Genomic DNA, 24,905 nt, shown 5'->3' on the forward strand with positions numbered 1-24,905 from the left:
TCAGCCTGGCACAGCTCAAAAGGCATTTCAGGGCTCACCAAAGTTGTCTGAGCCTTTCCAGATCTCTCTGTACTTGCCTGTGTGGGGCAGGAGCACTGGGAGCCAGGATTTGAGCCTCATTTCACTTACAAGGAGTCTTGACCACACCAGGGTCAGACTAAGAGGTGACATTTGGGACCTTGTGCTTTTGGCAGAATGCTTTGTAGGAAATTACTTTTTCCCCCCCCCAAGAAATTGTTGTGGGAAGAAGAATGATGAGGAGGAGGAGGAGGAGCAGTTCTGAGTGTGGCAGAGCTGCTGCAGGGGCTGCTGCTGGTCCCTGGCTCCTCCTGCCAAGTGCTGAGCACAGAGCAGCTCCCAGCAAGGACTGAGCCTGAGCCTGGCTGCCCAGGACACACAGCTCACTGCCCAGATGTGTGCCCATGTGCTTAATGAGGCTCCAGTGCTTTGCTCTGGGCTGAGTCCTTAATAGCTCCGTGTTTTTGCAGCTTTTTTTGCTGAAAAACTGGGCTAATATTGTCCTGCTTCCTGGGAGATTTTTGAGGACAAACTCACTGGCATTCTTATAATGATAGCAAGGAAATTCATGAATAAAAAGGAAGAAGTTATGTATCAATACATCAGGCTCACAGTAATTACTGCTTCCAACCTGGAAACCTATTGTGAACCCAGGAATTTCAATGGGCACATACATCATGTACAGTGAGAAGAAAAAAATCCAAAAAGCTGGAAGAAATTTGAGCTCTGCTATGCTCCTAATATGTTTAATGTTATTGTTCCATTAAATCCCTACCCTTAATGACCCCAGACATATTAAATAACATTCTCAGGGGCTGAAGAAATGCCTCAGACTTCTAATTTTACACATATTTTTTCCTCCTGTGCTCTCAGACCTCTGAAAGCATTAGATATTGAGAATCCTCTGCAGAAAATACTCTGCAGCCTTTTTTCCTGAAGAGAGGCTGCAGGTAACTGGGCTCACGTGGAGCTCAGTTTGCTCTTGACAGTGTTTCAAAAACACTTTTTGCAGCTGTATCGTTTTTCATGTTTGCAATTTGTGGCGGGCAGACAGTGTGCAGTGGAGCCTCAGAGGGATAAATGGAGGGGGAAGTGACAGATATCAGGGGCTTGGCATGGCAAAAATGCTCACACCTCGTGCTGAGGAGCACAAAGGAATCTAGCCTGTGCAGGGGCACAAAATATTCATGGGGATATAATTCCTTAATGAAGATGTCTTTAAAAAGACACAGAATATCACTGCAACAACTCATTAATGACATCCTCTGCTTTTTTAATTGCTGGGAGGTTTTTTTCTCCCAGCTGTGACAACAGCATTGACCACGTTAGCACTGGCACTGGGAACTCTTTTGTTGTGCTGTCAGGTACCTTTTAGTCTTTCAATTCCTGCATGTCACATCAGGTTCCTATCTCAAGGATGAACCAAACCTTATTTCTGGGTCAAGAATTATTTATTTTTTTATCTGCAGAGTAAATCAGTGAGAGGAGCTTCCCAGAGCTTGCCTGTCTTTTCATGCTGTGACTCATTTGTTTTTCTGTTCTGGATGATGGAAAAACATTTCTACCCAACAAGCACTGCCACTTCATCAGTGGCATCAGTGTTCTCTGTTCTCTCCATTCCCTTTCCCCACCAGCATCTCAAGGAGGGGCACAAAGAGCAGTTTGCAGCCAGTCCCACCTTGTCATCCCTGTGATTTTGGGGGTGTGTGCTCCCTCCTTGCTCCAGCAGGGATTGGAACCCTCCTGCTGAGCTCCCTGGGCAGGGGGAGGCTTCTCTGAATCAGGGCATGGGGACCTGAGCTGCTGGTTTTGGGAATACACCCTTCAGTCCCCACTGCTGGCCATAAAGCAGCTGTGTGTGTCACTGCCCTGGACTGAGCTCACTGCAGTGGCTGTTTATTTTCCTTTTTCTATCTTTATTTTCCTTACCCCAGCATCCAGGGGGGCTGCTTTGCCATAATAACTGAGATCAGCCCCATAATGTTGGAAAAAAACTCATCCTACCTCCATTTTTTTTTTTTAAACTCGTGCTTTCTAACTCTATGCCTGCCTTTTAAATTTAAAGATTCCTTAAAGAAAGGCAAAAAATATTGCTGTAGCACCTCACTAGTGCAGGGTGCAGAGGAAATACAGGCAAATGTTACAAAAAATGATCCTACTTGTCTGGTCACATCATGTCCAAACCACAGCAGGCAGTGTTAGATGTTGCTGTGTGTGCTGGATTGTACATGAAAAGCTTCTCTGTAGATCCATCTGGGGCTGGGGAGCACTGGGGCTCATCTCTCTGATTTTGTAGGGTTTACCTGCCCTGTGCCAGCATTTCACCTGGCTTTCTTCACAGCCACCTCCTAAATAATAATAACAGCAAGAACAAGAATAAAAGAGTAAGAATAAGAATAAGAATAAGAATAAGAATAAGAATAAGAATAAGAGTAAGAGTAAGAGTAAGAATAAGAATAAGAATAAGAATAAGAATAAGAATAAGAATAAGAATAAGAATAAGAATAAGAATAGGAATAGGAATAGGAATAGGAATAGGAATAAGAATAAGAATAAGAATATGAATAAGAGAATAAGAATAAGAATAAGAATAAGAATAAGAATAAGAATAAGAATAAGAATAAGAATAAGAATAAGAATAAGAATAAGAATAAGAATAAATAAGAGTAAGAGTAAAAATAAGAATAAGATTAAGAGTAAGAGTAAGAATAAAAATAAGAAGAATAAGAATAAGAATAAGAATAAGAATAAGAATAAGAATAAGAATAAGAATAAGAATAAGAATAAGAATAAGAAAGAATAAGAATAAGACTAAGAACAGCCTGTGAATCTGAGCTCTGACCAGGGTGAGAGCTCAGCACACCCCATCTCCTCAGCCACATTCCCAGGGGACCTGTCACACCAAAAAGTGTGGGTGGGAAACACATCCTGACAAATGTGCTTACACTAATCGATTTCTTTCCATTTGCTTTTCCCATGGTGACAGTCAGCTGCTTACTGGGCAGAGCTGGAAGTAATATTCTGAATTGCTGAAGGAAATTTTCCCAGTTGATCAAACTCTTATGCGTTTTGTGCTGATCAGAGATTCTCTTCATGTCTTATGCATTTGAAAGCACAAAAGAATGAATGAAAAAAGAGCTATTCTTCTGAGCTGGTAGACAATGAAATGATGATTGGTGAGATTATGCCTTGACTTTACTGTCAGCACAATGTCAGTAAAGGCAACAGTATAGAGAAGGTGCATTTTGAGATATTAATACCACTAAAAGAAACAGAAAAGCCCCCAGAAAAAGGAAAATGTCTGGGTGTATTATTATTTTTATAGCTTAGTGGAGAATAAAATGAATTTTTCCTATTCTTGGATTATATTATTTTTCCTGATTATTCATCCCTTCAAACCATATCTGCTTGTGTAGGCAGGAGTGGTAACTCAATGTTTTGCTCAGGTGAAAATCTGCTTTTAAATATATATATATTTATATATGCAGACATCTAGTGCATGGGATGGCAGGAACCTTCCAGGGGTGCTGCTCCTAGCAAGGCACTGAATTTTCCACAACCTTTTCACAAATGCCCTGATCTGTGCAGAGGAATTTGAGGTTGCTTCTTTTTCTTCTAGCAACAGTGTTGGTTTAATGGCAAGGCCTAAGATAGGCTTTCAGGGCTCTGGGTTGGTTGGAATTTTAATGAGTTAAAAATAAATGGATTGTGTTAAAGAAAGCTTGAAGTAAAGAAGTCAAGAGCTGAGGAATCTGCAGTCTCAAGGCATCAAGGCTTCATTGCCAGGTTTTGGGGATGCTCTTTTTGAAGATGACATTGGAGCAACCTCAGTCAAGAGTGGTTTAGCTCTAGCTGAGCTCACCCTGGGGCCAGGGAATGGGCTGGGTGACCTCCTGAGCCTCCTTTTGCTGTTCCACTGGGAGCAGAAAGCAACCCCCCCTCAGTACACTGCTCCCCTCTGGATTTCCTCTCCCTCTCCCCCCACTGTCCTTCTGTGCCAGGTAACAAGATATTTAAATTCACAAATGTGCTCCCAGAAGCTTATTGTTATTCTCTGCAGAAGTTTATGGTTTATATGAAGCTGGCTGGTCCTTGAGCATGTGCTGTTGTCAAGCTCCCTCCTTCTGCTCAGGAGAGAAGCACTCGGGGGCTGGCAAGCCAGAGCATGAGCTGGGTATTTATCCTTTTGGCAGTTTGCTAATTATTCCTATTGCTATCACATCCCTCTGCAAATTTCTGTCTCTCTGCCACAGTAAATATTCCCTCATTTTTTCGAGCTGCAGAGCTGCTACTTGAACAGGAGAAGCCTGAATATCCTGCAGGGGCCCATATTGTCATTTGGCTGATAGCAGTGGAAGGGGCCAAACATCCTTTCTGTTCCACTCAAATTGCATGTCTTTGCAGCCCTGTGTTGGCCACTCATTTTCTGGCCCACATTCTGCTCTTGTAAACAGCTCCTACAGTCCCTGGGAGTGCTCTTTGTAGCACAATGCTTTGATAAAGCCAGAGCCATCAGCTGCCAAGGCTCCATAAGGACTCAGAAATAGGCACCAGATATCTCTGCTGCTGTGGATGCAGCAGCTTTAGCAGTATCATTTCTCTTCCTAAGGGCTTGCTAAGCCATTAAAATGTATTATAAAATTAAATGGCGTTTTTTCCACCTGTTCTAACCAGTGCCAAGTGCACTAAAAACCCTCCCAGGTGATACAGCTCTGCATGCAAAACCTCAGTGCCCTCCTAAGGACTGCAGCTGCCTCGGAGACTCCTTTTTTTTTTTTTTTTTTTTTTTTTTTTTTTTTTTTTTTTTGTTGTTGTTGTTGTTGTTGTTGTTGTTGTTTTTTTCCATGGGCTGCCTCCTTCACTTAGAATAATGAGCTTTAGATGGTCACAGGGCACTCTGGATCCCCCTGCTGCACAATCCAATTTGACACAAGTGTTGCATGGAGGGGAAGGAGGGAGATCTTGCAAGCAGACACTGGACTTTGAGTTTTCATTTGTACAAAGAAGAAGTTCATCAGTGAGGGCTGGGGAGATTTCATGCCTGTCTGTGTTGGAGGAAAGTCTCTCTGGGATTGATGGTGTGGGGTGTGCTGGACCAAGGGGCTGCTTGTGGAGCTTCCAAAAGAAAAAAATTCCCAAGTCTGTTCCAGGCCATAAAATCATGCTGAGTGGCCACCTTTTAGTCCTGCATGGACTATCTTTTTAGTCTTGTATTAGCTATATTTTATCATTTAGGTAGCAGTGTGTATGATCTGTTGAAACTGCAGCTGGCCTTCAGGACAGGCATTTAAACCCCTGAAGTGCTCCACAGGAAGAGAGCAAAGCTGCTTTCCAGAGGAGAAGAATAGCTGCTGTAGCTGTGGGTAGAGCCAGTTAATCTCCTGTTGTCTGCTCTGATAGCCAAATTAACTCTTATCAGTGTTAGTCCTGTCCCTGCCAGAGCCAGCACACAGCCTCCCTGGTTTCTATCTCTGAGTGAGTTTTCTGCTGCCCAGTTCCCCTGGCTGGGTCTGCAGAATGGCCTGACCCGAGCAGACCTGCAGCACAGCTCCTTGTTGTGCTGCCTAATCATGCCTAATCCCAGGGGCTGATTGCCCTGATTGTGTGTCAGAGCACAGGGTAACCTATTCACCAGGAGCTGCTTCCCAGGCAGCAGCACATCCATCCTCTGCTGAGAGCACCAGAGGGGTCCCAGGGATGCCTCTGACTGCAGCATGTGTCTGTCAGGGTTCCACTCAGCTCACACTGGGCTCCCTGCCCTGGTTTGGAGCTTTCTGGCTGCTGTACAGATAACAGAACCCCTCCAGAGCAGAGCAAGTCTGGCACTGAGCAGGATCCTTCCGAGTAATGCACTGGTGGGTGTTAATCCTGGTACTTTAGGCAGGTGGATGCTAGTGGTCCTGGAAACTAAATACACATTTGCAGGGTGAAAGTTTAGTTGTTATAGTACTGTTTTCTGAAATATCAGAGAGTCTGCAGAGCCTGTAGTTGCCCTGTGGTGATTTGGTTCATGAACAGCAAAAAGAAAACACCTGAGAAGTTATTAATGCTGAGGCTGGGAGACCAAGTAATTGGGAAAAAAAACCAAAACCAAAACCAACCAAACAAACAAAACAAACAAAAAAAAAAAACCAACAAAAAAACAAAAACAAAAACAAAAAAAAACAAACAAACAAACAAACAAAACAAAACAAAAAAAAAAAAAAAAAAAACAAACCAGAACAAATACAAAAACAAACCCCAAAACAAACATTTACAGAAACATTGAAGAGAAACTCGAGGCTTTACAATTATTTCTGAGCACAAATCACGATGTTGATTTATCCAAATACTACTGAACACCCAAGCAGGTCCCAGCCATAGCTAGAATGGAGCTGACTCACCAGATTTACTCATGACTGTTCATTTATCAGAGCAGCTTTCTCTCCTCTGTTTGTAAGCATGACTCACTTTTACAGCCACCAGATCAGATCACAGTTGCATCTTGTCTTGTGTCAACACAAACATATCCCTGTCCTGTTTAAAATCATTCTTTGCTTCCTATTTTTTTTTTTTCCTGAGTTGTGCCATGGTGGGAAAATCTTCTTTGATTTCCCCTTAGCTCTTATTTCTCCCTACACGTGTTCCTGTGCTGGTTTGTCTCTTCCTCATGCTGTAGTTGGGCTGGTGCCACCGTGTCATTTTTAACTGTGTGCAGTACCAACAGACCTCCATCTGCCTCTCCTCCAGAGCTTCCCAGCCTCCTGTTATAAATATCTGCCAAATCCTTCTCCAAAGAGAGGATCACCAGATTCCAACTGTTTGCAAAATAAGAGCTGCTGCCAGGAATCCTCTCCCACTGCCTGCAGCCTGTGCAGAGCTGTCCCTGCTCAGGGTGGGGTGGCACTGCTGGCACTGAGCTCAGCCTGCACTCACTGTCCCCCAGAATGTCTGTGTGTGCTCAGAGGGCTCAGCATGTTGCTCATTATATGTGTCATTTTATTAGACAATAACCTTCAATAACCATCAGGTGATAAGACCAAACTTGTAGGTAGGGGTGGGTTATTTTCCCTTTTAAAAATGTAATTCTGATTGAAACATTCTGTGTTGTTTTAAAAGATGTTTTACTTGACCTGGAGGGGTCTGTGAGTTTATTCCAAAGTCACTTAGGGGCTGAAGATCAGATACCATGACCTAAAGCTGGAGTAACTGGTTGGACTTGCTGAGAGCAGCTTGATCTTCCACCTCTCTATATTTTTACATCATTAGAAGAATTAGCAATGAACAGACTTGATTAGATTGTGCACAGTTTTAAAAAAAGGCAATTTTTAACATAGATAAAATTATGTATCATAATTGATACATACTTGGATAAAGTAAAAATTCTAGATTATGATTTAGATGCCCTTTGACACTTGAAGCCATTCTCATATCAGTCTGTTATTGGTTCAGAGCTCTGTTACTCATGTGGGTTTATAAGTTCAGTTGTGTACCTTGGGCTACAATCCACACATGTATTAGTGTTTGCTGGTGGTAGGGCAGCTTGCTCTGGCTGGGGAATTCCCAAGGAACCTCTTCAGGTACTGCTGCAAACATCAAATTTAAAATAAATAACTTATTGAAGAAAAATCTGTCTAGTTAATGTCAGATCCAAGGAACCCAGTTCCTGTTATATCCATGGAAGTTTGGAGTTAAATCAGTACAAAGGATGTTTCAGGGTTATTTCAGGAGAGGTTTTCATGTTTGGATCTGCTGTGTCTTAGTTCTGGAGAGCTCTGCAGAGGAATATAAGGAATGTAAAGCATCTTGGGTTGGTAAATCCTCCTTCCAGTCTGCTTTCTGAATATTTTCAAGAGGCAGAGAAGTGGGTACCATGTGCTGGACATGGACATGGACCACGTGGAAAGTGGCTGGAGAGTGGTTTTTAGAGGGAAGCTCTTCCTGTTTCCAGCCTTCCCATCAAAATCAGATTTTTTTATTGGTTCTTAAACTGAAGAAACAACAAATTCTGCATCCTGTCTCAAGCACAGTCTTGCTAATGCTCTTTGAAACATGACAAGTGTTGTGGCCATCAAACTGCAATGATCCTGTTCCTTCTGAGAAGAGGAAAACATGCCACTTCTGGCTCTGAGTAACACAGAGGGACAGGAATATTCTATTCAGGAGAAAAATGTTATTACTTTTGGAAATTTCATAATTGCAGTTAATGATAATGTAATGAAATGACATTGTTTTCACTGCTTTTGCTAATGAAATGTTTGAGAGTGATAAAACAGATCTTGTTAAATAAAGAGAGGGGTTTGAGTGGAGCAGCTTTGTGACAGCACACTGCCTTGACTGCACAAGTCTTGAATTCCTATTTTTTGTTAGAGTGGTTTTAAAAAGAGGATAAAATGAAGGCTGCATGGCAAATAATGCACAAATGAGGTATTTAAAGGTCTTCCATTAGCAAACAATACTGAACTCCTGAACAGCATGCTGATGCTTGAGCACTGCTCCTTAGGAATGCTGAACCTTCACTAAAACACTTCCCTTGTTTTCCTTTGCAGACAAACCAGAGAACAAGAAACCCCACCTGACTTTTTTTACTTCTCAGACTATGAGAGACATAATGCAGAAATAGCAGCATTTCATCTGGACAGGCAAGTAGAATGGATTTGCATTAAAAGAAAAGGGGAAGTATTGTCATAAGTTGCTGCACTTGGCCATTCCTGTGAATTGCTTTTTAAAAGGGGAAAGTGGAGCAAATGCCATGAATAAATGAAATGGCAGATGATGAAAGAAGAAGTTAATAATTAGGAAATGAAACTTACTCTGGGAATGAGAAACCTGGCAATAAGTAATTCTCAAAAAGAAGGAGAAGTTATATTGAAGAGAAGCTGAGAAATTAATTTCCCTTGTGCTCTTGAAGTGCCTGTGGAGAGGACCCAGGGGCTGTGTCACGTTGGTGTGATGGGAATCTGGCTCACCCCAATTATCTCCAGGGCACAGAGACCCAAACCAGCTGTGGGAGTGGGGTGAGCATTCAGGGAGCAGTGACTGGGGAGCACAAAGCTGGGACTGTCCCACATCAGGAGCATATTCAGGGCACAGTTTAGTGGCAAGGAGAGGGCAGTGGTGCTCATCTTATGCTCCTGGTGCTGAAAATGTTCCCAGAGTTAGTGCAGGGAATGCTGGAGACCCCAACCCTGCTGCCTGCCCAGATTAGGGGTGGGAATTACTAATTGGTGATTAAAAGTGTGTCTGGAAAGAATGGCATTTCAATTTTCATGCTGGGAAAGGCCAAGAAACATCCTTCCAAAAGTGCAAAGCTTTGGGGCTACAAATTATCTGGGGGGTTTGTGTGGCATTTCTGTGGGTGATGGATGGGGAATGGGAAGGTGCCAGTGGGTGGCACAGGGTGGGTTTGCCAATCCTGATCAGATCCTCCAAGGATCTTCTCCATTTTATTGCTGCTGACCTTGGTGTCCATCCCTTCTGCTTGATATTTTATATTGCTGTTTTAAGCAGATGGTGCTGTAGAAAAAAAAAAACAAACATCAGTGGAGTTCCTATGGGGGCTGTGTTAAATATCCACACACTAAGCAGGAAAAGCAGTTGCTACCCAGTGGAGACAATCTGAACAGCAGAGAGTGGAAATAAAAATCCTGCCTGTGGGGACTTTGTAGGGGGTCTTTGCTCTCTTCCTGAATCTAATATCTGTGCTTCAGAGGGAGGTTTTATGATCTGTTAGGGCAGGGGGAGTTTGGGGTAGGGAGAGGCTTTTCTCCCAGCCTTTGCCCGTGGGAAGATTTTTGGTCTCAGGGAGATTGTTTGGGTTGGTGTAAGGGTATTAAAACAGAGAGGAGCAGAAGGAAATAAATCAACCACATACTAAGGCTGTCAGAAAAAAGAATTACATGGTGTTTATGGAAGAAAGAGGCTGAAATCCCATTCCCCAAGCCACTTAAAAAACTGGTGAGCAAAATGCGTGTCATAACAATCATGAAGTGGCACGAAGTAAAAAAATAAATTTTTGCTGTCTCTGGTTTTTGGGATTGTAAGTATCTTTATTTTTATCATACAATGCTCTCCATACTTTTCTTGTATTTTACCCCATGCTACACAGGCAATGCAGAACTCATCATATTCAAGACATATTTTGTACTACATTACACGAGGAATTATCCAGTTTAAACTTGATGGGCTTTATACTCCTTAAATACCACAGATAAATGTGCCTTCAGAGTGCAGTGGAGCTTCCCAACACCTCTAACTACCATTCCATGTTGATCCTTTACACAAACTCTGTGTCTCCTCCCCCTGCTGCAGGATCCTGGATTTCAGGCGTGTGCCCCCCGTTGCAGGCAGGCTGGTCAACATGACCAGGGAAATTCGGGATGTCACTCGTGACAAGAAGCTCTGGAGAACATTTTTCATCTCACCAGGTACTCCTGGAAATGACACTCCATTCTCTCTATCCTGCTGAGCACATCCTTAAGGAAACGATGTGTAGATTGCTTAATTGCTCAGGTATTTCTAATAAAACTGTCTTCTAGACCTTTGAATAAAAATAAATGTGGAGACATAGCTTACAAAGAAGACTTTATTGTTTTGAGTTGAGTGCCTTTTCCCCTTGACAAATTATCTGCAGAGAGAGGCTTTTATGTTCTCCAAAGCAATGTATTCAACAAATGCTTCATGTAGAACAATTTCTAAGGTAATTTTGTCTGGTGCTCTCAGTTTACCCAAAACCTTATTACCCAGCCCATTAGTCATTCAGGGGGTTTTTTTCCCCACTGCAGTGTGATCTGTCACTTCTGCTGGTCAGATGCATTTCTGGGTTTGATTGAAGGACCAAATCTAATTTCTTAGAGCCACTCAGGTTTTATTACAACAGGAGTTTGGAAAAAAAAAAAAACAAACCAGGAAATAGATGTGTAATATATCCTCCTTCCAGCTCAAATTCTCTGAATTGTTTCCTGTCCTCTCTCTTGCTTGGAGGACTGACCCAGAAGCTGATCCCACTCTGTCTTACTCTTCATTCTTCCACAACATTTTGTGCACCTAGGCAAGGATGGAGCTCCACAGGGTGGGAATTCTACAAGCACAGGATAAAACCCTATCCTGCTCACCAGAACATACAACTGGAATAGGGAAAAATGGGTAAAAAGGTGGGAAAAAGTGGCAGCATCTGTGTTTAACATCTGGGCTGCTGAGATGGAGAAATGAAGGCTCTGAGTTAAGGCACAGAAATGATGTTTAAGTTTGTTCTTCCATGTAGAATTTCTAGGTTCAGTTTAAAGCCCAGTGCCACGTTCCAGCAGCTTGACTCATCTTGTTCCAGCTGTGTGCAAGTGTTCTGGGCTGGGCTGTGACTTGTGAGAGAGGCAATCTGGAGCAGAAACCTCTGGAGATCCTCCCTTGCTCTCTGTGTGATTGGCCAGAGGCTGTTTATCCCAGATCCCTAAAGTCGAGATCCAAAGCCTTAATTACACTTTTCCCCAGTGTAACTGGAATTTATTGCTGCTAGCTGTAAACCAGAGCCCAGTGCTTGCTGAGATTTTGCTCTCAAAATGTTTATCACACTTTTCTGATCCCAATAAAATCATTATTACGGCTGCTATTTATAGATTCAGACTTCTATTCAGCCCTGCAGGACACAGTTGAGCAGACAGTTATTTATTCCAGGCACTTCACTTGTAAAATAAGTTATGTAATTTCAGAAGGTTTCATTTTACCCAGTATTATCAGCACTCCTATTTTGCATGCACAGTTATGGTGACAATGCATGTTCACCAAACCTGGTGGACACACATTTCTACATTTGCCTTAGCTGCTTTCCCTCCCTCTTTGTCTCCCTATACCTTTATTTTTTTTTTATTTTTTTATTTTTTTTGCATGATTTTTGTAGGTAAATATGCACCAAAAAAAAAAAATTTTTGTGCACAAGGTGCTTTGGCTCACTTCAAACATAAATAAGTTTATTCCTATTTTGGCAAGTAAGATGTGGGTTAGTAGGTTTGCTTGATTTTTAGTCTTCCTAGGTTGTTTTTCAAGATTTAGGGGTGAACTTGAATGATTTCTGAGAATTACAAAACTGTTCTCAAGTACTGAGCAGCTTACAGCAGCCAGAGCAGGGCAATACAGAATTACAGCTGCCAATTCAGATGAGGATCTTTATCTTGCCATTATGAAATTCCAGACATCCAAGCATAATCCCTTATTCAAATTTATTTAGAGGTCTCAGATAAATTCAATTAAAATATTTGATTAACAATGAATCAGGCTTTTCTGGAGAATAAAATGCTCAAGCAATTAATTTTTTCTTTCCATTTTACATTTTCTGAATCAATACACTTTGGTTAAATCATCTTGGTTGCTTGTCAGAGTTCTTCCCTACAAGTCCCCAGTTTAATTAGTCAGATTCTCATTAACATATGCCCAACCTCTGTCTTGTATTTCAAGCTGACCTTAAAAGGCAGACATTAATTAATGCTTGATGAAAAAAAAATAACAAAGATCCTAAATTAAGCTTTTAGAAACAACTTCCACCAGCCCAGCAGGCAGCTCAGGCAGCAGATTGAGGGCAGAGAAGGAGAAGAGGGAGGAGCTGTGGTGAGATCATGGTCTGGGGGTGAGGATGAGGAGGGAGCAGAGCCTGGGGAAGGCTCAGGGCAGATGAGGGGCAGCTGAGCCAGGTGGTTTTGAGGGAGAAATTTCGAGGAGAAATTGAGGTGTGACCCCTTGCACATGCAGAAACCAGGCTGAGCCTGCAGAGGAGCCTCTGGGATTCCCTTTCAGGTCTGTCTGTCACTGAATCTCCATCCCCAGAGGTGACAATTAATGGTCAAATGCAAAATATCCCTCTGCATGCACCCACACACAGCTCTTCAAGTTAAACCAGCACTAAGTCAAATTGGTTTTATAGAAAATGTTCCTCTCAGGCTGGGAGCCCGTGGTTTGCACCCTCAGAGGGTGATTATTGATGATCAATCAGCCACAGGATCATGGAATAAGCTGAGCTGGAAGGGCCCCCCAGGCTCATCCAGTCCAGCTCTGGCCCTGCACAGACACCCCAAAAATCCCACCTTGGCAGGGGCACTGTCTGTGTTATCTCCCACATATATATCCCCAGATCTATATATTATCTCCAGATTATATATCCCCAGTGTGGGGATGTGCTGGGAGAAATCTCACTGCATTTCCACTCCTGGGCCACCTCCCTGGTCCCATCAAATGGAAATCAGGGAGGCACAGCAGCTCCAGAGCAGGCAGCATCCCTGCTCCTGGAAAAGGGACAGAGAGCAGGCAGTCAGTGCATGCATTAGGCTGCACTCAGAGAGAAAGCAGATTGCAGAAAAGTGCACTTTCAGGCAGTTTGGACTTAAACATGAGAAATGGAATTAGGTCAGTAATTATTTAAATTAATTTTATGTCCTTTGCAGCACGGCAGGCTGCAGTAGCCCTGCTACTCTTACAAATGAATGGTAATTTGCTAGGAAAAAAGAGACATATTAATGATGTCAGCCTTCATTTTGGAAGTAATTGAGGCAGCAGCTTAAAGAAATCAATGTTACACAGCTAGTAAGCACTATGTTTTTGTTCATATTAACCAATTCCAAGGGATTATGGATTTTTTTTCCTCTCAGCATACAATAGCAGTTCTGAATTACCTATTATTTTGAGCAGGTAAATGAAAGACCTTTTCATGCATTGCTGTAGTAAATATTCAGGATTCTTTCCAGTACTCCAATTGCACAGGCTTGCTAAATGTCCTCTATTAACAGTCATGCAAAGCTGAATAAAAGAATTGCTCTACCAAGCAATTTGCTTTAAGGTATCCCCCTTGTTCCTTTTCTTCCTGAGAAGAATAATTGTTCAGCTATCAGGAGGATGCACAGAGAATGTGCAGATGAGTACACAGACACTCTGGTTCTTAATTGTTGTAATTGGGGTTTCAATCACCAGACCATGATCTTTGCCTGTGTTTCACTACAAATCACATCCATTTCTCCTCAGATAACAGAAATCAGACACTGCAGCATGGGGTTCTCTTGCCTTTCTGGTGCTTTGGGGAAACAATTTTGGTTTGTAATGAAGAAGGGTTTTGCCTGTTGGAAATGCAGAGCATTTGGAGATGTATAAACATCCCTCCCTGCCTGGCTGCCAGCCCTGCCAGCCCTGCAGGAGCACAAATTCCTGGCTGCTGCTCCTTTTGCAGGTGTAGTTGTGCAGAAACACCTTTATCTGCTGAGAGGAACATATGGTTTAGTGAGAGGAGAAGGGCTGTGCTCCAGCAGGGAGCTCCTCTCCCCTTTCTCTCCTGGTTTTGCTTTGGAGACCAAACCCTGCTCTCAGTGTGGGGTTGCCATGAAGCTCTGGGCTTGTGTCTCCAGCTGGGATTTCACCCTCAGCCTGCTGTGCAGAATGTGGGTCACCCACTTAGGTTTCAAAGAGCCTTGCTACAGCACCTTGAAGTCTTAAATGAGAGCTGTGGTTTTCTATATTTGGTGCCTCTTTTTTTTTTTTTTTTTTTTTTTTTTTTTCCCTCTGCATTTTTAAGAAACCTTAAAAAATGAATGTTTCCCCAGGTAATTCAGGCTGCTTCATCTTGCTGCCAGTATGTAAGGACTAGGGCAGACATAATAAGATGTCTGTTCTGTATCAATCAAGGCAGTTAATTTCTTTAGCAGCAGTTTGAGATCCAGCATCCTTTCACCTCTACTGTCCCCAGAAACTGGGCAGGAGCTGTGGGTACCACAGGTCTGAGCCCATGGGGAGAATAACTGCTGGCAGAAAAGGATTTGTCATTGAAAGTAACTTCTCACTGAGAAATATTCTCGTGGTTTTACTGCAAGTTCACTGTCTTAATGACAGGACACATCTTGCCATTGCTCAGGGCACTGGATGCTGGAGCAGTGATGGGGCCATGGAGGATCAATAGGTGGCAGATCCTGCAGGGATGGGTGGGATGAGTGCACAGCCCTGCCAGAGCCCCCAGCTCTCCTCCAGATTCACCTGGATACCAGTGTGTGATTACTGCCAGGTGATTAGCCCCAGTTGCTTTCCCTGACAATACAGAGCAGGGTTTCATTGTTCCCCAAGCTGAATACAGAAGCAAACTATTAAACAGAGTATTTACCTTCCCACTGAGCAAAATGCTGTGTTTAATACAACTCCTTTTTCTGGAAAGGTCAGATTTCCATAGGAGCAGCAGAGGCTGTGATGGCTGTAGGGGGGAGCATTTGCTGGGCCTTTTGCTCTTTACAAAACTGATTCAGCAGGAGATAAACCAGCACTGGCTTCCTGCTGCCAGGTGGAAGTCAGGTCATAGAAACCCTAGAAAGATAACTTATCTCAGGCAGCCAAGATGAACCTGCATGGCTCCCTCCCTCCACAGATGAGGGGGTGATGCTGAGACAGCTGAATGGAAGCCCAAGCCCCACTGCAGCTCCAAAATTTTAAGAGAGGATATTCTTCTTGGTAAAACACTTAGATTGCAAATTCAGAAGTGCAGATATGTTGAGTGATCCCTTCCTTCCTTTTGTAATTTCTGTTCTTCCTTTTCCCTTCCCTCAAGTACTTCACTTCTCCTTGAGTAATTGTCAACAAGCCCTTTGGCCACAGAGTAAATATTTCTGGACTTAGCCAGGATATATTTATCTGCTATGATCCAACCCTGTGAATATAAATATCCAGTTTGGGTTAGTTGTTCCTGGGCATGGATGGATGGGTAAGTCAGTCACAGCAGAGTGATGCAAAAAGGCTGTTTAGAGTAATCACAACCTCATGGACAAATCAAGAGGAAAAGCTGGGACATCAGTGGGAAGCTGGGATTGTCAGGTAGCAGCACCTCAGCCTTATAGAGTGGTTACTGGGTGTAATTCCATGGCTCAGCAGCCAGCCCCAGGTAATGCAGCTAATTAACCAAAAGCATCACAGGATCTTTTTGCTGTTTCATGTTCCCCTACTTCTCCTTCCTCAAATGCTGCTCCTTGCTCTGTTCCTCTCTCCCTCCTGCCACCCCCAGAGCTGTCCCTGTGCCCCTGACTCACCATCTCCCCTGGCACTGCTGGGTGCAGGCTTGGCTGGGGGATGTCACAGGGATGTGCAGGGCTGGGTTCTGCACCACTCACCCTCCTGGGGCTGGCAGAAAATCACCTCCCACTGCTCCCAGCCCTTCCTGCCTCATTTACCCTGAGCCTGCCCAGGGAGAGGAGCTCAGAAACAATATTTGAATTTAGAGGCCTTGTGGGGAATTAGGAAGCAGTGTGACTTCTCAGCTTGGTGCATTACCGTGAGGAAAGGGCACATTCCTCCTGTAATGACATTTTATGTGCATGAAGCAATGTCACAAGAGCTGTAGCACACTGGCAAGAGCAGCAGTGTGCTCCTGCTCCTGCTCCTGCTCACAGTCCAGCCTTGGTGGCTTTGGGGATGAGCTGGGTGTTTTTGTAAAGAGGTGGGTGTTCCTGTTGCTACAGAAATATGTGGTGGCAGTTCTGGGGAGGTTTTGAGGAAACACACAGTCCAAAACCTGCTGCAGATTCTTTTTTCTGTGGCTGTTGGAGTAAGGTGAGGTGTGGAGGTGTGGATTTGTGTCTGAGATGAGTGCTGGCAGCCCCTGCTGCTTCCACCTTCCACACACACCCCCTCCTGATGGTAAATAATTCTCCTTGCAAAAACTGCCAGCTCTTCTGATTGCAGCAAGGAAATGAATGAAATGTTCTCTGTTCTTAAAGAAACAAGCCAAAGTTTTGAGAAGTGACTTAATTTTGGGCACATGCCACTTGTTGAGCTGTGAGATTTGGGGTTCCAGCCTGAGATAGCAAATAGCTCCCAAGGAGTGTATCAGTCTGGGAAAACAAAAAGAGAAAAGACAGGATGAAAAAAAAAATATATAGGTTTGGAGAATATAAATAGACTGGAAATAGTCACAAAGAGCTTAGCACAGGGCATGATCCCAGCCCTGAAATGAATGTCTTTCTAGTGGTTTCAGTGGAGGAAAACTATGTGTGGTAACAGGGCTTTGGATTTATTTCTGCTCCTACACACATCAGTGCTTTTATGAATTCTCAACACTAATTTAAGGGTAGGCTTTAAAGCTCTTTTCCTTTCTTTCCCAGCCAACAACATCTGCTTCTATGGGGAATGCTCCTACTACTGCTCAACAGAGCATGCCCTGTGTGGGAAACCAGATCAGATTGAAGGGTCCCTGGCTGCTTTCCTGCCTGACCTGTCCCTAGCAAAGAGGAAAACCTGGAGGAACCCCTGGAGGAGATCGTACCACAAGCGCAAGAAAGCAGAGTGAGTAGTGGTGAGCAGAACTGCACAGGGGGCACAGTGAGTAGTGGTGAGCAGAACTGCACAGGGGGCACAGTGAGCAGTGATGGGCACAGTGAGCAGTGGTCAGCACAGTGAGCAGTGATGGCACAGTGAGCAGTGATGGGCACAGTGAGCAGTGCTGAGCACAGTGAGCAGTGATGGAGCACAGTGAGCAGTGATGGGCACAGTGAGTAGTGGTGAGCACAGTGAGCAGTGATGGGCACAGTGAGCAGTGATGGGCACAGTGAGCAGTGATGGGCACAGTGAGTAGTGATGAGCACAGTGAGCAGTGGTCAGCACAGTGAGCAGTGATGGCACAGTGAGCAGTGATGGGCACAGTGAGCAGTGCTGAGCACAGTGAGCAGTGATGGCACAGTGAGCAGTGATGGGCACAGTGAGCAGTGCTGAGCACAGTGAGCAGTGATGGCACAGTGAGCAGTGATGGGCACAGTGAGTAGTGGTGGCACAGTGAGCAGTGATGGGCACAGTGAGTAGTGGTGAGCACAGTGAGCAGTGATGGCACAGTGAGTAGTGGTGGGCACAGTGAGCAGTGATGGGCACAGTGAGCAGTGATGGGCACAGTGAGCAGTGATGGGCACAGTGAGCAGTGATGAGCACAGTGAGTAGTGATGGCACAGTGAGCAGTGGTGAGCACAACTGCATAGGGGGCACAGTGAGCAGTGATGGGCACAGTGAGCAGTGATGGGCACAGTGAGCAGTGCTGGCACAGTGAGTAGTGATGGGCACAGTGAGCAGTGATGGGCACAGTGAGCAGTGATGGGCACAGTGAGCAGTGCTGAGCACAGTGAGCAGTGATGAGCACAGTGAGCAGTGATGGGCACAGTGAGTAGTGGTGAGCACAGTGAGCAGTGATGGGCACAGTGAGCAGTGATGAGCACAGTGAGCAGTGATGGGCACAGTGAGCAGTGATGAGCACAGTGAGCAGTGATGGCACAGTGAGTAGTGATGGCACAGTGAGCAGTGATGGGCACAGTGAGTAGTGATGGGCACAGTGAGCAGTGATGGGCACAGTGATGGGCACAGTGAGTAGTGATGGGCACAGTGAGTAGTGATGGGCACAGTGAGCAGTGATGGGCACAGTGAGCAGTGATGGGCACAGTGAGCAGTGATGGCACAGTGAGTAGTGATGGCACAGTGAGTAGTGATGGGCACAGTGAGCAGTGATGGGCACAGTGAGCAGTGATGGCACAGTGAGCAGTGATGGGCACAGTGAGCAGTTAGTGATGGCACAGTGAGCAGTGATGGGCACAGTGAGCAGTGATGGCACAGTGAGTAGTGATGGGCACAGTGAGCAGTGCTGAGCACAGTGAGCAGTGGTGAGCACAGTGAGCAGTGCTGAGCACAGTGAGTAGTGATGGCACAGTGAGTAGTGATGAGCACAGTGAGCAGTGGTGGGCACAGTGAGCAGTGATGGGCACAGTGAGCAGTGATGGGCACAGTGAGTAGTGGTGGCACAGTGAGCAGTGGTGGCACAGTGAGTAGTGATGGGCACAGTGAGTAATGGTGAGCACAGTGAGTAGTGCTGGCACAGTGAGCAGTGGTGGGCACAGTGAGCAGTGATGGGCACAGTGAGCAGTGATGGGCACAGTGAGCAGTGATGAGCACAGTGAGCAGTGCTGAGCACAGTGAGAGGTGATGGGCACAGTGAGCAGTGATGGGCACAGTGAGCAGTGATGGGCACAGTGAGTAGTGATGGGCACAGTGAGCAGTGATGGGCACAGTGAGCAGTGATGAGCACAGTGAGCAGTGGTGGCACAGTGAGCAGTGATGGGCACAGTGAGCAGTGATGGCACAGTGAGCAGTGGTGGCACAGTGAGTAGTGATGGGCACAGTGAGCAGTGATGGGCACAGTGAGCAGTGATGGGCACAGTGAGTAGTGATGGGCACAGTGAGCAGTGATGGGCACAGTGAGCAGTGATGGGCACAGTGAGCAGTGGTGGCACAGTGAGCAGTGCTGGCACAGTGAGCAGTGATGGGCACAGTGAGTAGTGATGGGCACAGTGAGTAGTGGTGGCACAGTGAGTAGTGGTGGCACAGTGAGTAGTGGTGGCACAGTGAGTAGTGGTGGCACAGTGAGTAGTGATGGGCACAGTGGGGCACAGTGAGCAGTGATGGGCACAGTGAGTAGTGATGGGCACAGTGAGTAGTGGTGAGCAGAACTGCACAGGGGGCACAGTGAGTAATGGTGAGCACAAGGGGGCAGAGGAACAATCCAGCCTGTTGGGAAAGATGGACCAGGAAGACCTTACAAATATGAATGATTAGATTCTGAGAGTATGGAAGCCATGAGTGAAATTGAGATGAAAGCCACTTTTGAGATACCAATAACTGAATAACTAGAAGACTATAGGATGGCCAGCTGAAAGTGATCCCCACTTGACAGAACAATGTCTTCTGCTGGAGAGCAACTCCAAAGGTCAGAGAAGACCCTGCTAGGGTCCAAAGAGTAGTTTTTAAAGTATAACACACTATGGTAATGTAAGGATTCTTAGAGGCTGTATGTAAATGCTACAGAATTTGTATCTTGTGTTAGAGTGGTTAGTGGAAATTAGAATATTCAACATAGAAGATTTATTGTATTGTAAATGGGATATTTCTCTCTTACCCCTTTGCTCTTATCTCTCTTACTGCTTTCTTACTGCTACCACCCCTCTCCTGCCTTACTCCCTCACCCCCTCACCCTCTTATTCTCTTACTTCTTTCTCTCTCTGTCCTACTCTGGGCTGCAGCTGGCAGCCCTTAGCAGGACTCTGTATCCCCACACCCTTACAATAAACTGCAGCTGTAGCACCAGCTTTACAGAGTGCATGAGTTTTGTCCCTGAGGACTGTCCATCCCATACAAAGATTTCCCACACCAGCCCCTGGCAAGGGACAGGGCACTGCACGTGCCAGGAGCTCCAGTTTATGGTCCTGAGCCCAATTGAGCCCTGGCACAATTCCTCATGGGACAGGTTCCTGCAGGGGCATTACAGGATGCAACAGGACCTGTCCAAGTCCTGTCAGAGAAGGAAAGATTCACTGCTCTCAGCCCCTAAACAAGCCTCAGGTGTTTGCACCATCTGGTGACTGATGTGCAGCTAGTCTCCTAAATCCTGAGGCTATTGGCCAGATAGTTTTGAGTCTTGTGATTTTCTTCCTGTTCCATCAGCCACAATCTTCCTTGCTTGCTTGCATTGCTGGAATTTGCTGCTCTACCTGACCCTGCCCCCAGTGGAACATGATACAAGTAGATCATTCCAAAATAACATTTTTTTTGTCATTTTCAGTAAGCTTTGTATGTCACATAAAACATCAAAATATTGCCTTTTCCAGATGGGAAGTTGATCCAGATTATTGTGAAGAGGTTAAACAAACACCCCCATATGACAGTGGGACCAGAATTCTGGATATAATGGATATGACAGTTTTTGATTTCCTAATGGGTATGTTTCATCTCTTTCAAAAATTAAATGCAACATTTAATTAGAATAAGAAGCATTTCTTTCTGCACTGCTCTGCATAGCTCAGCAGTTTGCTAAAGCGTGGCTGGAGCTGCATTTACTGTGTGTGCTGTTCTAGATGATTATGAGAAAATGCAGATTTACATGGTTATGTATTCCCATCAGTGCAGATTAAAGGAACAAAGATGTTCAGAAATGCAGAGTGGTGATGAATGCAGGTCAGGCCAGTCTCCTTCACAACAGTGAAGGGCTTCACAGTTTGCTTTAGTGAGTGCTTTACCCCTGTGATATATGGCTCCTGGATGCTCAAGCAGGCACTGCTCATTACCAGTGCTTTGTTTTCATCCTGCAGGAGTGTTCTCTGCTGCTGTCAGGGTGTGGGGGAAGAGGCATTGCTTTAACACAAAGGCAGCTGTGGATTAGATCAGGAATTTTTCTGTTTATGTAACCTGATCTCAATAAAATAATTATTTACAACACACTCCAAACCTAATTCTCATTCTCATATCAAACCTTTCCTGCTGCAGTGAATACACCTCTAAGTTGCCAACCCAGAGCCTCATACCAGCATGGACACACCCTGTGACATCCCCCTGGGATGCTGCAATAGGCCAGTGACAGCTCAGGAGCCACATGTGCCATCTAGAAGTGACTCAAGACCCCTGCCATGGGGGCAGAATTCATAACTTGGCAGCAGTGCTCTGCAGATTGGCCTCAAAAAGCAGATCCCAGAGGGAGATCAGCAGATCAGCCCCATCCTGAGCCATCTCTTACAGCCAGACCTGGCTTCCCAGGCACTCAGCAACTGGGGCAAACTCTCACCAGAGGAAAGCCAGGATGTTTGCTTGGGGCTCAGAAAGCTGGGTGCAGTGTTAACAAAGTGAGCAGGCACCTTCTCCTCCCTGAGCACAGCCTTGCACATGTCCCACGTGCCATGTCTGCCCCACTGCCCCTGCAGCAGGGGAGGGAAGGATGCTCTGGTGCTTAGGACACAGCTGCCCTGCCCTGACCAGGCTCCCCAAGCAGCTGGAGAGATTCCCTTGTGCTGGAGGGTGGGAAGGTTGGCTTTGCCTCCTGATGGGCCCTCTGGAGATTAATTATAAAAGCCACAGAGAGCTGGAAAAGCTGCCAGAAACTTAACAACCCTTCCAGTGTCACACACTTTGGGGTATCCACAGTAGGAGGAAATGAGCTCCACAAGTTCACTGCTTTTTCTGCTCTACCCAGCCATTGTTTTTGGGGAGCACTGGGCTTTGCATTGCCCTCACCTGCAGGCTCAAGCCAGAGTGAAAATGTTTTTTTTTCTTCTCTTTGTTCCATAGGTAACATGGATCGACATCACTACGAAACCTTTGAGAAGTTTGGAAATGAAACTTTTATTATCCACTTAGATAATGGAAGAGGGTAAATACCTTTAATAACCTGTCTGGGATTAAAAGAAAAAAAGTCAGTTTTTTAAACAGCCTTTGTTACATTCTTGCTCTTATCTTTAAATAGGTTTGGGAAATATTCCCATGATGAACTTTCCATATTGGTGCCTTTAAACCAGTGCTGCAGGTATGTTTTCCCTCTGGAGGTGTTCCCTGGTTTGTACCATTGCACTGAAAATGTTCAAGTGAATCTTTCATTGCACACTGAGGAGAGGAGGAGATGGTGTGACCCTGCCCAGCTAGCCCTGAGCATTGGCACTGCCAAATTGCCATATTAAATAAATATTAAATTGCACTGCCACATTAAATGCTGTGTTGGGATCAGGACCTTGCAGGAACATGAGCTGTTGGGAGAGAAAGTCTAAACCAAAACACACATCCCATGGAAGTGACAAAATCCCAGCTTGTTCCCATCCTCTCAGCAGCTTTCCTTGGTGCCCATGGGGTTTTCAGAAGGTGATATTTGGAGTTTAGCTCTGCAGGGTGAGCCTGAGCTGCTGTCACACATGTCCCTGCTCAGTGCTCTGTGTGTCACTGTCATTGTCACTGTGACACAGCCCTCTGAATGCTTCACTTGGGGTGTGAGAGGTACCTGCACTGCCCCAAATCTCTGCTGCAAAACCTCTGCACCTCTGGGACCTCCCCAAAAAGGTCAGTGGCCAGGTGACAATGCCAGCTGCTCTTTAGGACTGTGGCAGTGCTGTTCTCATCATTTCAGAGCACAGAATGAGGCTGTTGTTGCAGTGCTGGCTGCAAGCCTTCTAGCACTGTTGGGATCAGCACTGTCAGGAAAATTCATCCACAAACACCAGAGGTTTATGTCCAAAAAGGAGACAGAGGAGTCCTTCTTGCTTTATTCCAGTAAAGGGAGAGGCCATGGGGCATTCCCCTGGGATCTCTCAAAGTTTTGGAGGAGCCTCCTTTTATCCTAATTTCCCTCATTTCCCTCTCTCTTTCCCCATGGGCTGAGGTACTTGAGAGGCACAGACTCCCAAACACCTGACACCTGAGATTCCCCTCTAATGTACAACTCTCCCTTTCCATTTTTAATTCTTATAGAATTCATGGTTTTTCCCCTTTGCTTCTTTCATCTTCCAATATCCAATTCCATTTACCAGCAAACCCACAGTTATATATTTTCCCATACATCAATCAATGGAATCCACCCCATTATTTCTTTTATGTCTCAGTGCTGGTTTTATCTACCAGCAGATCCACAGCTTGTTTGCAAAGACAAATCCAACATTGCTCTCAGCATGGCAATAACTGATTTTCATTTTTGGTTTCTCCTAGAATCAGGAAGTCTACCTATCTGCGATTACAGCTGCTAGCCAAGGAGGAGTACAAGCTCAGTCTCCTGATGAAAGAATCTCTGCTGAAAGATAAAATAGCCCCAATCCTCTACCAGCCTCACTTGGAGGCCATGGACAGGAGGCTGAGGATTGTGCTCAGGGCTGTCAGTGACTGCATAGAGAAGGATGGCTATGACAACGTGGTTGAAAATGACTTTAGCACGGATGCTGACACTGTCACCACCCAGAGGTAGTGAAATGGCAAGAGGTGCTTTTACCGAGAAGATTCAAAGAAGAAAATGAAACAAAATGGCAAAAAAAAATTAAAAAAAAAGTCTTGCAAAAGACTGTGTATGCTACTTTGTGAATTCAGTGAATTCAGAAATGAGATATAATTGTTCCCAAAGTAGGTAAAGTGTAGACTCTGCAAAGGATTAGTTCATTAAGAATAAGTCTAATGTGATGCTTTTCATTAGTTCCAGGAGAGAGATTATGGAAAGGTTCAGAAAATACTCAATCACTGACAGACAACTGTCTGATAGCAAAACACCTCCTTGTCCTTTTTGTATAGAGAGGAGGCCTTTACTTAATATTTTGTATTTATATATGGTATATCTATGAAACCCCAGACCTACCTTCCAAATTTAACTAAGAGGGACAGCATAGTTTTGTGACTCACACTTTATTTGTGGTGACAGTCCACTTAGTATTTTGTGTTAACCCTTTAAGTGCTCTAATCCACTGTATCTTATTTAAATTGAATGCTTATTTTCCCCCCAGCTATTCAGCATTTAAAGGGTTAAGGCATTATGAACTTTTAAAGGCAAAAAAAAAAAATAATAATAATTATAATAATAATGATAATAAATACAGGGGTTACCAGAAGGGAATTTCACTAATTGTGCTTTGACAGGAATACTTGAATGTTGGTTTTACAAAGTGATGTAAAATGACAAGTTGTACTATTTGTCCATAAGGAGGTGGCAGCTCTTATCTTTCTAGACTATCATAGCTGAGCTGCTACTTTTCAATTTTGCTTTTGATAGTTTTGTGTAAATATATACATATATGGGTAAAAAGCTGCTTTCAGCAGCTCTAGGCTTACTTTTGCAGCATTTTTGTGGAATTGTTTGCAACGTGGTAAAAGTGCAATAAAGATATGCAAAACGTGTACCCACCTTGTCTGAGTGCATCATTCACCAGCCAGGTGTCCCAGGTTGTCTGAATTGTCATCCCCTTTTGTAGCAGCAGCAAAAAAAAAGGAGCTGGAGCAGGGAGTTGGTGATTAATACACCAGAGAGGGGCAGGGTGTTGAAAAAAGTTAATCTTTGCTATGAAAGAATTGTTCTGACTGTTATTTCAGCATCTCTTCCTCTTGCTATTGCAGCTGTAGATTGTGCCTTGGCAGCCCAGAGG

At 44.6% G+C, this 24,905-nt stretch overlaps 1 protein-coding gene across 1 annotated transcript in view; it reads left to right on the forward strand.

Moving 5' to 3' along the window:
- Positions 1-24,662, forward strand: part of FAM20C (FAM20C golgi associated secretory pathway kinase) — a 56,951-nt gene extending 32,289 nt beyond the window's left edge. The window contains exons 5-11 of the mRNA XM_056503410.1: positions 8,547-8,639; positions 10,309-10,424; positions 17,106-17,286; positions 20,640-20,749; positions 22,090-22,171; positions 22,265-22,324; positions 23,491-24,662. Of these exons, the coding sequence (XP_056359385.1) occupies positions 8,547-8,639; positions 10,309-10,424; positions 17,106-17,286; positions 20,640-20,749; positions 22,090-22,171; positions 22,265-22,324; positions 23,491-23,743 (895 nt within the window). The 3' untranslated portion in view covers positions 23,744-24,662. The remainder of the gene's footprint in view (positions 1-8,546; positions 8,640-10,308; positions 10,425-17,105; positions 17,287-20,639; positions 20,750-22,089; positions 22,172-22,264; positions 22,325-23,490) is intronic.
- The last annotated feature ends 243 nt before the right edge of the window (positions 24,663-24,905 follow it).

This window comes from Oenanthe melanoleuca, chromosome 14, assembly GCF_029582105.1.
Source record: "Oenanthe melanoleuca isolate GR-GAL-2019-014 chromosome 14, OMel1.0, whole genome shotgun sequence".
NCBI lineage: Eukaryota > Metazoa > Chordata > Aves > Passeriformes > Muscicapidae > Oenanthe > Oenanthe melanoleuca.